At 51.2% G+C, this 14111-nt stretch overlaps 1 protein-coding gene across 1 annotated transcript in view; it reads left to right on the top strand.

The window, feature by feature from the left end:
- Pcp4 (Purkinje cell protein 4) overlaps window positions 1-14111 on the top strand; it is a 49579-nt gene that overhangs the window by 21031 nt on the left and 14437 nt on the right. Inside the window, exon 2 of the mRNA XM_003463908.5 lies at window positions 4478-4529. Coding sequence (XP_003463956.2) covers window positions 4478-4529 — 52 coding nt within the window. The remainder of the gene's footprint in view (window positions 1-4477; window positions 4530-14111) is intronic.

Here is a 14111-nt window from a genome sequence, read left to right as displayed (position 1 = left end):
TCCTGCCTTTAGACACCCCTCTTGCATTTTAATTGGTACTTGGCACAAAGTAAAGTAGCAGAAAGGGCATTGGAGGCACCAGGGTCTTTCGCATGCCCAGTTGCTACTTAGGCTCTTTTTAATCGAGGGTTTGCCGACTTCTATCATGCTGCATTTTCATGAGGGAGTGTTGATGAGGAAAGAAGCTTCACTCTCTGAGCCCTGGGCGTCGGTCAGTGAGTGTCTGGGAACTGAGGGTCTGGGGGCCCCGCCTGGCCCGGGGTCTGCCCAGCCCCCTTCTTTCCACATCCTGCAATAGATTTCATAGCATCCGTACCTGCTGCCCGGCTGGAGAAGAGTAAGAGAGGGCTTTCAAGCTGTAATTTAAAAATTCTGTATTCAGTCCTTCCTTATCCTTATTTCACAATGTGAGAGTCTGGAATTCTCAGAAATGATTCTATAATACCGTGAATATGCCACCATGTTATTCAGTCCAGACATCTGTATAATTTAGTATATTGGGGTATGCACAAAGTAGGAAGACTTCTCTCTAGGTAAATATACAGCCATCCATCTATCCATTCATCCACCCATCCATCCATTGATTTCCTCCATCCATCCATCCATTTCATCCATCCATCCATCCATCCATCCATCCATCCACCTATCCATTCATCCACCCATCCATCCATTGATTTCCTCCATCCATCCATCCATTTCATCCATCCATCCATCCCATCCACCCATCCCATCCATCCATCCATCCATCCATCCATCCATCCATCTATCCATCTATCCATATATACAATCATATACTCATCCATTTCATCTATCCATCCATCCATCATCCATTTCATCCATCCATCCATCATCTATCTTCCATCCATCTACCCATCCATCCATCCATTCATCCATTTCCTCCATCCATCCATCCATCCATCCATCCATTTCCTCCATCTATCCATCCATTTCATCCATCCATCTTTATATACCATCATACACTCATCTACCCATCCATTTCATGCATCCATCCATTCATCCATCATCCATTTCATCCATCCATCAATTCATCCATCATCCATTTCATTCATCCATCCATCCATCCATCCATCCATCCATCCATCTATCCATCCATCCATTTGCCCATTCACCCACCCACACGTCTGTATATTTCAGCAAAGCCAGTACTGGCGTTTGTGCTGTTTAAACTTTATAAAAGGTCTCACATCATTTCTCCAGTCAAACCCTTCACTGTTGATGTCACTGTCTCTTCCCATGAGCCAAACGTCCTGCAGACTCTCAGCTTGTGGCTGCTAATGACATCACGCAGACCTCAGCCCGAGTCTCTGCCTCGTCTGTGTCTGCTTACTGCTGGAGGGAAGTCGGGTGCAGCGCTGAGGGGTTCTCCCACTCAGTAGCAGAGAGGGCAAGCCAGGAGCCTGGTCTTTGGATTTCCCATGCTGGGTCTGCCACTTGCCAGCTGTATGAGCCCAAGCAAAGTCCTCTGTGTGCCTTGGGGGCCTTGGCAAAAGGAGGCTGCTCTGTCACAAGAAAACTCTGTCACAGAGACTCTGTCACAGTCAGGGAGACCATGGGGCCCTTGGGCCCAGCTTCAGCAGTGCACTGCCGTCCCTGGACACCCAGCCTGGTGCCACCCCACTTCCTGCTCTGGGGAGACCCAGTGCCCTGTGAGAGACCAGACTCTGGGGACCCCTCCCCCCCAGCTCTCCTCAGCCTTGCAAACACCCCAGATTGCCAAGAATTCTGAAAAAAGATGCTTCTGATGACAGCACAGCTTTCTAACCTGGGACACCAGCACCCCGAGCTCTGTCTGCATCATTTTGCCTCCATCGCGTGTGATCTGTCGCAGAAACCCCACCTTGGACACCTTGAAAGTTGACCCCCTTCTGGCCGTGCTCATTTCCTTCTGGTCTCCCTTTGGCTTCCAAAAGGTGATCTTTGAGGGAACAAGATGGTCCTCACCACCTTTGGAAGGTCTTCGTGCTTTGGGCATCGTTTAAAGGCAGCGGGGCCAGGCCTGGGCTGCGCTGTGCGTGTGTTTCATGCATTCTGTTTACAGTAGTTTGACCTCCTTTTACTGTAAAACTCTGTCCTATTTTGTAGACTGCTCCTCCCCTGCCCTGCATGTCTATGAATTATGCAGGGGAGGGTTGGAAATGGAGTAGCTGGCACCTCGAGCTGTGGGGGTCACCGGCCGGCTGAGTCTCAGTGGTAATCAGGGTTCCATCCAGTGCCCTGAACTTGGTGGCTTTGGGTTGGAACAGAGGAGGCCTCGAGACAAGGACGGAGGTCTGTCTGTCCTTATTTTGTAGAAAGTCCCCTTAGAAGAGATTCTTTTTCTTGCAAATCTACTACTTGCAAGAAACAGGTCTTCTGGTATAAGGAAGATGTCAAATGCTGCAGACTTCTTTAGGAGACAGAGGGTGTCAAGCCGGGGGACCCACATGGCAGTGTCTTCAAGAACGGTTGATGCTGGACATGGTGGCCATGCCTGGAATCCCAGTTCCTCGAGAGGCTGAGACGGAAGGATCCCATGTTTGAGTTGCACTGTGCAACTTAGTGAGACTGTCTCAAAATAAAAAGTAAAAAGGCCTAGGGACACAGCTCAGAACACTTGCTTGGTGTGTGGGAGGCCCTGGATTCCATCCCCAGCACTGGAAAACCAAAAGAAACCGACAAAACAGAACAGTTGATGTTTGACGGAGGGCTGTGACCTCCCACCTCCTTGCAAGCACAGGCAAGGAGTCCCAGTTCCAAGGCACCTTAAGTTAAATGTGGCGACAACAACCACATCTCTGTGACTTCCAGCTCTGAGGGGTCCACCTCGAAGAGGGGACAGAGCAAGGCTGACCTGGGCAGCTGTGGACTAGGAGGGTCTGGGGTGATGTACGTATGGTGACACGTGGGGCACTTTGCTTTGCCTCCCTCGGTTGTCACAGTGCAGGGCAGCTGGTGTCCACAGGACAGTCACTTTACTAATGTCAGCCTCCGCTGATCAGAACCTGCAAGCTGGATTTTCCACACAGCCTGAGCTCTGGTCACAGTGGGTGACTGATGATCGGAGAACTTGTCATGATGGTGTTGAGCATCCAAGGGAGCTGGTTATTATTCTAGTGCAATTACTTGTGGCCTACAATCCTGGGTCCAGATGAAGGTTTCGAGGGCACTGTACCCCTTCGTGTCCTCTGTATTCCATGTCCTCGATACCCCCAGGACACTTTCCGGTGGTGATGACCTAAGGATGATTCTCAGTGAGGCCAAGGAAGCCCAGGTTCTGGTCTTGGCCCACACCGACAACAACAGGACACTGGACAAACCCCCCACCCTTGCTCCATTTTCTTCTGTCAAAGCGGAGAAACATTGCAAGCTCTTCAGTTCTTTTCAGCTCAGGCTGTATTTTCTGATCGTGGCCCAAGCTGAGTCACTGAAGGCCTCTCCCACCATGGACTAGATTAGCCAGGAGGACCACGTAAGGCTCGGAGGAAGGGTACTTCATGCTTTCACATGCTCCCCGCACTGCGCCTCGGGTCCACAGAGCCTTTTCTCCTCTTCATTTTTACGAGTCTGTGTCTTCCGTGCATGACGATGGCATTCCTTGCAGGGAGCTGGTACCTGTGCCTCACACACCTTGATCTTCTAGGTCCCCTTCCCCTCTCCTCTCCTGCCTCCCTCATTCCTTGTGCCCTTCCCCTTGCTAAAGGTCTGTCTTCTTGTTGCCTAGGTCTGTCTTTTCAACCCGCACTTTAGTTTACACTTTGGATTGCTCGCATAACAGAAACTGTGCAATATAAACCACACGCACAGAATCTTACTCAGGGATGCAAATCTCACCCTAAAATTCCTCCTACTTCTGGCACCAGCAGTGACAGCAACCAAAACAAAAGAAAGCACAATGACACCAAAGACAGTGACAGCAGCAGGAAAAGACCAGGTACTAGAGACAGGGAGATGAAAGAGGATAAGAGAGGGAGGGAGGGGAGAGATAGAGGAGGGAAAGAGGACCGAAAGACCTGAGACGTGGTAGGATCCCACACCAACTCCCCGTGACAGAGAAACCAGCTCCGCAGAGTGAGAAGCTCTGACGCCAGCACCAGAGAGTATAGCTGACTTCAGTCCTGGGCATAGGGACTGCGATGGGAATGCAGCAGCGTGATGGTGGCTGACAGAGGTGACAGTCTGACCTCTGTGGTCCGCACAAACCCTTGGCTGTCCCTTTATCTTTTTCCTGGGGCTGCGCTCCCTGGGCAGCAGTCCCCCGTCTGGCTTCCTGTGACAGTGAGCTGTGCTCAGCCAGTGGCGGCCACGGAGTGGGGAGGCCGTTGCGGGGACGCAGCCTTTTGTGGGCTGGGGGATCCTGGTGGTGTGTGCTTTACCTCTCTGAGCTAAAGTAGCACAGTGCTGGATTTACTGCGGGAGGAAAGAGACCGAGGTAATCCCAGGTGTGGCTGACAGTTCCTTCTTTCTTTATGTTTTTTAGCGACAAGGAACTGGGGCAACCAATGGAAAAGACAAGACATCAGGAGAAAACGGTAAGAGGGTAGAACAGCCCGGCCCCCCACCCCATCTGCAGCCAGGCCCTGCAGCAGGTGTGGCTCATGCCTCCATCCCAGGTGGCTTACTATTTGCGTCTGTGCCTCCTCGGAGGGTGGATTTTAGCAGTGCACAGCAGCACCGGGGTCTGGCTTCTTGAGGGAAACAGAGCTCGCTAAATGTGGTGATAAGAGCAGTTTCCCTCCCTGAAGAGGCCCGTTTTGGGCAACATGGTAATTACAATGCAAATATAGTCCTCTGCTTCCTTCATTAGAGTTGGTGAGAACCCGCCCGAGTTGTTGTGAGGACAAAATGAGATGGGTGCTCTGCAAACTGTGAAGTGCTGCGCGGGGATGTGTGGGGACCTGGCTCACCCTGGGTGGAGAGTGTCCGGGGGCCTGGGCCGGCCTGTGTCTCAGTCCCTGCAGTGACTCCCTAGCAGATAAAGATGACAGTCATGGGGGTGCAGGCGCACCATGTCTCTGCAGGTCCTAAGTCGTGGGACGAACTTATGTTTTTAGTTTTTCTGGCAGTAGCAGTGATAGAACCCAACCCTGGGCTTCATCTCCGTCCGTGAGCTGGCCTTGAGCTTGTGACCTTTCTGCCTCAACCTCCAGAATAGATCACACTACCGTTCAGGACTGAGAATTTGGAGAGTGGTGTAGGGGAGCAGGAGGTGGGCAGTAACCAGAGTCACAGGGGTCCTGTGGGAAACAGCCCAGTCTGATCCCACGGCCCCGGCTTGAGCAGTTGTGCGGAGGATGCATGGAATCACGTGAGTGCCCGTGGACGTGGAGAACCACAGCGTGGCCTGGCGGGGCCAGATTCCAGCTCTTCATGATTCTCATCAAGAAGATGTCCCCTTATTGAAAAATGACTCTTGCCTCCCATTGGATGAGGTTCATGCTGGCACCCATGAATCAAATTTCGAGTCATGCCAATCACAAATGCACCTGTAAAAATTCCCTAGGACCCGGGGCTGGTGGCACAAACCTGTAATCCTAGCTGAGAAGCCGAGGCAGGAGAACCTGGGTGAGTCTAAGGCTAGTCTGGACTACATGCTGAGTTCAAGGCCAACCTGGACTACTCATTGAGACTTTGTCATAAATAAAAAAAAAACATTTCCTAGGGGCTGAAAACACTTCAGATTCTCAAGGGCAATCCTTTGTGCCGTAACGCTGCTGGCCAGGGTCAGTGTGGTGACCTCTTGGGTACAGGGATCACTGTTGTCACTAGGTAGAGAATGTCCTGATCAGAGAAGGGCACGGGGTGGAGGACATCATAGCTGCCTAAAGGAGGAGGACTTGCTGCTGGCTACAGGGGAGCACCTGACTGCAGGGAGGGTGCTAATTTTCCCAGTTCCTACATTCCCCCCCACCTGTCCACTGTAGCTCAGTCCTTGACCCTCACAATCTCACAGCCATGGAGATGCAAAATCAGAGATTCCTCAGAGCCCCTCTGCTCTGTGGGCTCTGGGACACTTTGTTCTCACAACTCCCCTGGATCTGCAGGACTCCCCACGGGCCTGGAGGACTCTGCTGATGTTGGTTCTATCTATGGGTGGCTTCCACACTAGAAATTAACAGTGAAGAGATTGTAAACAAGGCTCACTTATTCATTCACTACAAAGTAATAAACCTACCAGGGATTAGCCTGAGGGATAATTTTTCTTTATGAAAAATAATTCTGTTTTCCAAAGCAGAAAGATGTCTCGTGAGGAGACTGGCAGTAGTGAAACTCTCACACACCTCCGCAGTGTCTGGCTTGGCAAAGGGCCACTGGCATCTGTTCTGTGATGGGAAGTCCCTGAATCACACTGCCACACGCTTGGAGAGGACACAGTTCTAAGAAGAAAATAGTATCTTTTAAGGTCAAGCCACATCCTTTATAAGAGCACTGCCTTTGTAAGATCAACATTGGTTTTGATTGAGAGGGCTCTCCCAGAGGAGGCAGGAACCCCAGAATTCCTGGTCCATACCTTGAGAGCTGCTGCTTCGGGGTGACTCAGGTGTTGTCTCTGCACGGCTGGAGTCTGGGGGTGAGGCGTGGTGGTGGCCGAGGAAGGGCCGGGGCCCGTGAGTCCCAGGCCTCTGTATGCCTGCTGTCCCTGGGCAGCCCATGGCCCGCTGGTGCATGACTCTGAGTCCAGGGCTCACTCCAAAGGCGCTGTCAGCTCAGGTCCCAGGATGCGCTCCCTGCTGTTTGAAAGCAGGGCTTTATCCCAACCCAGGCTGCTTCAACCCGTGGAAACTGAGTGGGCCTTTTCTGAAAGCTTAAAAATTAACCGAATGGAAAATTCAAGATGCTATGAATAAAGCTTTTCATTATATAATTCTAGATATTAAAAGATATTTGCCTTTCAGTGGTAAAAGGGATTATTTGATAATTATAGGGTACTGGCACTGTATAAATCCAAATTATTATTAACATGCAGCACCTTAATTTCAGGTCAAACTGCTTGCATATGACACATGCACATGATACATTATTACAAGTAGTTTTTAGAGGCCTTTACAACTAAAAAGGAACAAACACAAAAGCCACTAGTCGCCCAATAAAGATTGAGTAAAATCTTCTAGAAGACATTTATTCTAGAGATGCTTAAGTTGCTTAGTATCTGATTTTTAAATTCCTGGGTCTTGGAATTTCTGTTTTAACTCATGTTATATTCTGCTGAAATTCAAATTGTTTTACTCTGTCACACAGGCACCTAGGGAAATCTATTACACTAATGTAGGTTTCTTATAATAGCACACGAAATTGCCGACCTGAGCTGGAGGAGCAAGGACCCCGGGGGACAGAAATGTGGGGGTAAGACATCAGACGCCAGGAGGTCTGAAGTCCGCTGGTTGCCTGCAAGTCAGGATGCTGCTGCTCCAAATGCGATGAATTTATTCGCGGTCTCTGTTTAGCATTTAAGGCAGAGGGGATGGTGGGAGTGAACAATCAGTGCTATGGAAATCATTTGTCTCCGTAAGACCTCAGTGAGGTCCAGCAAAACTTCAAGAGAGCTTGCACGGATTTCTGCTGGAATTTTGATACGTGGCTGAGACATGGTTCTTGTGATTCTTCTTCTTGTCAGTGCCATGGCATTTGCAAAATGCCACACACATACGAAATACAACACATAGCCACTGTGTGAGACACACAATGCCCTTGAAACCCTCCTTGTCTTGCCGAGGTGCCAGTTTCTGAACTCACAACCCAACAAACTTGTATGTTTGTAAACTCTAGATTTTAGGGACTCACCTGCTGTATGCAGGCAACGTTTCCAGAAATACTAAGCATAAGGATTTTTTTCTTAATTTAAAAAATAAGTTTGTTAGCGCTGGGGTGACTCAGAGATTTTTATTGCCCTGTGAGTAGCCCATTTGTTATTCGTTACTCAGGCAAGGTGTCATTTGTTTCTGGACCTAACTTTCCATGTGAGTGATACAACACTTCAAAGCTCCTTAGCCTCATCCCTTTATCCTTCTAGGTTGCTAAATTAAATTTGAGCATATTTGTACAGCTACAGGAATCTGGATTATTGACCACTAACTAACTGCTTGGCTACAACCAAGAGTTCTTTATTTTTTGCAATACAACATGGCTCAGTTCTGCTCTATCTTTTCCTGGGCATTTTGCTGTGCATCATGAGAGTGGGCATCCGAAGAGAGCCCAAAGTTAAAGCTCGTCCTGGATGCACCGAGTACTGAGGAGAGCTGAGGCGTGGAGACTTCAGGGCAAAAGGCAGTTGTAGACATCTGGAGAAGGCTGCAGGTTTAGCCGAGCTGGACTGGGGAGCTGTGGTGCACTTCTGTGCAAAGAGCCCTGCCTCAGGGTGCAAAGCCTGGGAGCATACCTGCTGCATGGGGAGGACCCTTGTGTCCAGGCTGAGGCTTGGGGCCCTTCAGGGAAGTGTTTAAGTCACTGTGGGCTCCTCTGGCGCAGGAGTTTCTTTGCTGTGTCATGCAGGAAGGAGTGCGTCCCCTTTTCTCCCTGTGTTGAATAAAACCTACGCCCCGGGAGTTCAAGTGATTTTACCCTTGGAGTTGGAGGGAACACGCCCACAGGTGCATACAGAGTGCTTTTCTTACTTTTCTATCGAGTAGGTGGAGAAGTGAAGAGGACCTGTGTTCACAGACAGACATGTGCGTTACCATTAGGCCCTGTGAGGGTTTGCGGATCAGAAACAGCATCCAAATAGGGGCTCCTGAGCACTTCCTCTCCTCCGCCACCCTTTGGCTTCACATTACCAGGGGACACCAATCATCTGGGGCTCTCTGTGCGTGGGGATGCTCAGCACCTGCACGCTGCCTCGGGCTGGTCTGCTGGGACGCCCCGCCTTTGCGTCCTGCTGCACCCTGTGAGGCGTGCTGTGAGGGTCACCATCTGCGGGGAGGGAGAAAATCCCCGTGCTGCCAGGAGCAAGGCACAGGCCGCTAACGTGGCCGGCAGAGGAGCAGTTTGGGCTAATGGTGTCGCCAGGGTGGCCTTGCTGCAGGGCACAGGATGGCGGGGATGGAATACAAAGGAAGATAGAGACTTCTAGAAAGCCCAGGGAAGGCTCAGGTCCTGCAAGAGCCTCCAGGATGGCTCTGTTGTTCTTCCGACATGTGATGAGATCATATCAGAGCTTGGGGACAGACTCAGGGAAGCGTGGATGGCAGGCCAGTGTGTCTGGAGCCCCAGGCTGTGAGCCATGGTCCGCACCAGGGAGCCGATTGTGTGTACATCTCCATGGCTGTGTGGAAATTCTCTGGGCTAAGACTCTGCAGACTGATGCTAGGAAGCTGTGACAGCTGTCAGAAGTGCGCTGTCAATAAAGTCACTGGCTGCACCCAACTGTGGGCAGAGCTGCCCCCGAAGTTATCTAGGTCTACGCATGTGGCTTTTCCTGGGCCACAAGGCCTGAAGTCTGATTTCTGCTGGTGCCACACACCTGGGTCCCTCGGAACCCATGGATCCGGAGCGCTGCTCTGAGTGTGATGGCCGCACAGACGAGATGGAAAACAGAACAACACAAAGTTCTGAGGTCCTTGGGCTGGCTTCCATACTCAAAGCTACCACAAAGGGAAATTAATTTAAAACAAGGGTGGCTGAAACTCAGGAGAGATAGGCAGATAGATAGATAGATAGATAGACAGAGAGAGACAGAGGGAGGATCAGAGAGACAGACAGAGAGAGAGAGAGAGAGAGAGAGATTAATGGAGAGAGAGAAATGGCACTGCAGAGTCCATGCCAGAAGGAAGAAGTGGACGCCCAGCACCCAGCGCTGCTCCTCATGTTGATGAGGCAGGGAGAGAGTGAAATCAGACTTGCTTATTAACTGGGGCCCTCAGCCATCAGTGTCTGCAAACAAGCCCGCGATGGGCATGACCTGGGTCTACCACTACGAGACCCAGGTGAAGGTGACCCTAGGCTCAGCCCTTACTGGAATTTATCACCTTACCTCAGTCGTAGTAGCGGCTGTTAAAATCTGTTTTGCCCATCAGGCTGAGCATTAGACTGACTGCACTGAGCAGACACCCTCTTGGATAAACATGATGCCTCTGACCAACTGGAAGCATTGTTAACAGGAGTGGAGACTGCGCTGGCCTCTGCTCGTCGTCCTTTGTGTCTGTGTCTGGCATCACTTAAAGATGCTTGCCCACGCTGCCCTGTGGCTGCCCTGTGGGGAGGGGAGGACCTTGGCCCAGGCCAGGCACACACCAGGTCCGTCAAGTGCATAACAGGAGAGGAACTTCGGTTTTCCGGTCTGCAGCTGGACACACCAGACTGTCTGCTTACACTTTGTCTCCTGAGCTCGCTCCTGACCAGGCACCTACTTCGTGAGCTAGAAACCCAAGTGAGCTGGACTGAGCCCCAGGACAGGCTAAGGTTAACAGGTTACATTACAGATAAGCCACAAATCCAAGGGTCCAAGCCCCGTTACTAATCTGCCTCTGGCAGGCAGCGTCTGTGGTCCCAGAACAGTGACACGCATAACCATGCTGACACTAACATGGGAGGAGTGGTTGTTACGGGTTTATCTGAACCTCCCTGTTCCTCTCTTTCCCTCCCTCCCCCTTCCTTCTTTCTGAGGTTGGACACTGGCCAACTTTAAACCAGCTGTAGGTAGAATTTTATTACGCAGTACACAAAGAAGTCTCCTATGTTTTAGTAAAAAAACTGAAGTCATAAATGAAGGGAAAGGAGTTACCATTTAAGACCTTCTTAAGCCTACGAAACACCTTAAACTAGGAAAACATTGATCCTTCTACACTTTGCAGTACTAACCTAACAAAGAGACAATAGCTGGACAGACCGGACTCTGCTCACCAGTGATTTTGTCCAAAGAGGAAATTACGAAGTGTGTAGTCTAAATTACTTAATTGGCTTACATTCTAGAACTGGTGACATCTCTGTCTGCAGAGCACAATGAGTATCTGGCTGGACCTCACAGAGGAAGCTGGTTTTATGGACCGAAAAACAAACAAAAGAACGATGAACAGATGGGTCATCTGGAGGCTGCTTTCTGGTGAAGGTTCTGGCAGGGGGGCTCCCGTCCCTCGAGGCTGGCACAGGCTTGCTTGGGACGTGACCTTGGTCTCTCTCCTACCTTCTTCAAAGGTCAGGTAAACAGTTGTGCTTGGTAACCTTGGGCTTTATCAGAATGACCCTATCTGGTGTGGCCCATTGGGCCTAGGACAGGAGCTCAGTCCAAAGCCGTGGCTGCCTCTACACTTTATAATAAATAAAGTGCGGCAATTATGGTTCTCATGTGCTTGAAAACATCTTGCTCTGTTATGTCAGCAAATGTCATAATCTTACTTAAAACATTGGTTGGCACAGCCAGCCGTTTTTCGGAAGGGAAAACCAGCTTGTGCTATGTGATGAGAGTCTGAGTTTGTAGGGTCCGCCTGTGTGGGTCTGCCTGGGTTGGGGGAGCAGGGGAGTGTCTCTGGGAAGGGTGTGCTCCGTGTGTGGCGGGATGGCTTCCGAAGGTGGGTCTCCTTCCTAGATGGACCCGTCTTCCCTCCTAAGCTGTGCAGACAAAGGACATAACCACAGGGGTCCTGTCAGGCTTCTGGGATGCACAGGGAAGCTATCTGCTAGGAGGCCTGGTGCATTAGGGGTATGATCAGAAATATGGTCACTGTTTGCATTAGAAGTGTTTGTAACATTGAAAGACGCAGTCCCACTACCGTGTTCCCAGAATTCTCCCCTGGCTCTGAGCACACTCCCATCACCCCGGCCATCTCTGCAGCAGCTCTGGAGTCCTCTTTCCTGAGGGTTGAGCTGCCCGGCTGCCTCGGTGACCTGAACACACTCAAAACATTTCCTTGTCACAGTCCTGTTGACTTCGAGAAAGGGCCGGAAGTCTCCACGGTGCCAGATCCAATGAGTGAGGTGGAAGAGGACACACCTGGTATCTTTGGGACAGCACCTGGGGACTCTTTAGAGCTGACACCAATTTCTCTCAGCTGACTGTGCTTTCCCAGCCTCTTTATCAGTATCAAAACTCACTGAGAGGCTCTGACTCAATCCTTTGGACCTCTTAGTCCAGAAATGCTGCTGTTCCTTCCAGGAACAATCTTCCATTCTTAAGTGGGCGGGGGGGGGGCGCGGGGAAGGGGGCTCTTCTCATCTTAGGGGAGTGGCCAGTGTTCATTAACTTTAGGAAAGCCAGGAATAGATTTGGCTTTCTGTCATTTTTAAAAAAATTACTTCAAGTGTGACAGTGGATATTTTTGTTTGAGAGCTAAAGCCGAGTCTTGGAGACTGTGTCACCAGGGCTTTACCTCTTGCTCCCAGTGAGCAGGTGCAGACAGGTGTGGGCATGTGTGGGCATGTGTGGGCAGGCGTGGGCAGGTGCAGGCAGGTATGGACAGATGTGGACAGTTGTGATGAAGTGTAGGCAGGCATGGGCAGGTGTGGGCAGACCTGGGCAGGTGTGGACAGGTGTGGGCAGCTGTGCGCGGGCATGGACAGGCATGAGCAGGTGTGGGCAGGCGTGGACAGGTGAAGGTAGCTGTGGGCAAGTGTGGGCAGCTGTGGGCAGCTGTGGGCAGGTATGGACAGGAGTGGGCAAGTGTGGGCAGGTGTGGACAGGCATGGGCAAGTGTGGGCAGGTGTGGACAGGTGTGGAGAGGAGTAGGCAAGTGTGGGCAGGTATGGGCGGGCGTGGGCAGGTGTGGACATGTGTGGACAGGCGTGAGTAGGTGTCTCATACTCTTACCTGCCTGGCAGCATTATGAGTAGAGGCCATGGGCACCGGCAGCAGTTGGTCCTGATTAGGGCAGTGTCTTCCAGCCCCAAGCCCACATTCCTGAAGCCAGGACCACACCCCCATTTCTCAGCGGCCCCCTTCCTCTTTCATTCCTCTTGAAGCACAGGGCTGCTGCCTCATTCGTGGGTCCCAGGGAGCGCAGGGACTGGGTTCTTGTTTATCCGTTGTGGGGCAGGGCACAAGCCAGGCTGGCTCTGCGATCTGAGCAGTGTTCAGGCTCCCGCCTGAAGCTGGCCTGGGCCACACAAATAGGAGCGCACTTTTCAGAAAGTGATTAAGTGCAATCTGAGCATTCATGGTGTTTCCAGCACTTCCAAACTGCTTCCCTAGCCTCGCAGAGAAGATGGATCGTGGGAGATGGGGTGGTGCTGGGGACTGATCTGAAGCTGGGCCTGGCAGTGCGCATCTGTCGCCCCTGCACCCAGGAGGCCCTAAGCCCAGTGGGGGCAGCAGAGTGACTTGGGGAGACTCTGCCTCAAAGTAAAAAATAAAGATGAGGGCTGGAGCTGTAGCTCAGTGCAAAGACCCTGGGTTCACTCTCCAGCACTGTGCACAAAAAATAAATAAAATTTAACCTGGGGACCTGGAGCAATCGGTGAGTACAGGTCACCGTTCTAACCAGGAAAAGCCCAGGACAGTGTGAATCAAGGGGTCAAATCCTTGTGTGTGTTTCAAGCTACCCAGGCCATCAGGAGTGTGCACACCTGCAAAGCCACCGAGGACTGGAAGATGTCACTTTAGGGGAGCAGTACATGTACCTCTGGCATCGTGGGGATGGAGCTGTAGGACAGGACCTGGGGCTATGGCCCCAGGGAGTTCTGCTGTGCAGGCTGAGGACTGAGAAGAACAGGACTTCCCAGAGTCTCTGGACTGAGAGCAGCTGGGCCGGGACACCCAGGGTGGCCTCCGTGCTGCAGAGCTCAGGGTCAAGGGAGCCTGGGAGCCCCCCAGAGGAGCACAGTCTCCTGCAGGGGCCCAGCAGGCTGCACAGAGGCAAAGGTCCCCAGAAGAAGCCTAAGAGATAAAAACTTACAGTGTACACAAAAAGTTTGCAGCATACTGAGTGCAAAAGAAAAAATTCACCTGAATCCCATTAATTTCTCAAATGAGGGGCATGAAACCTCTGCTGTTTATATTTTTCCTTGCTTTCCATGGACCTGCTAACATTCCTGGATCATCCATATGAGTCTTTTTTCTTTTTCTCTTCTTTCTTTTCTTTCTCTCTCTTTCCTTCCTTCCTTCCTTCCTTCCTTCCTTCCTTCCTTCCTTCCTTCCTTCCTTCCTTCCTTCTTTCCTTCTTTCCTTCTTCTTTCCCCGATCTTTTACC

The sequence above is a fragment of the Cavia porcellus genome, unplaced genomic scaffold (assembly GCF_034190915.1).
Source record: "Cavia porcellus strain 051 isolate PalLab524CR breed Dunkin Hartley unplaced genomic scaffold, mCavPor4.1 scaffold_15, whole genome shotgun sequence".
NCBI lineage: Eukaryota > Metazoa > Chordata > Mammalia > Rodentia > Caviidae > Cavia > Cavia porcellus.
Note: the sequence above shows the minus strand (reverse complement) of the source record. Positions and strands in the feature narration are given on the sequence as shown.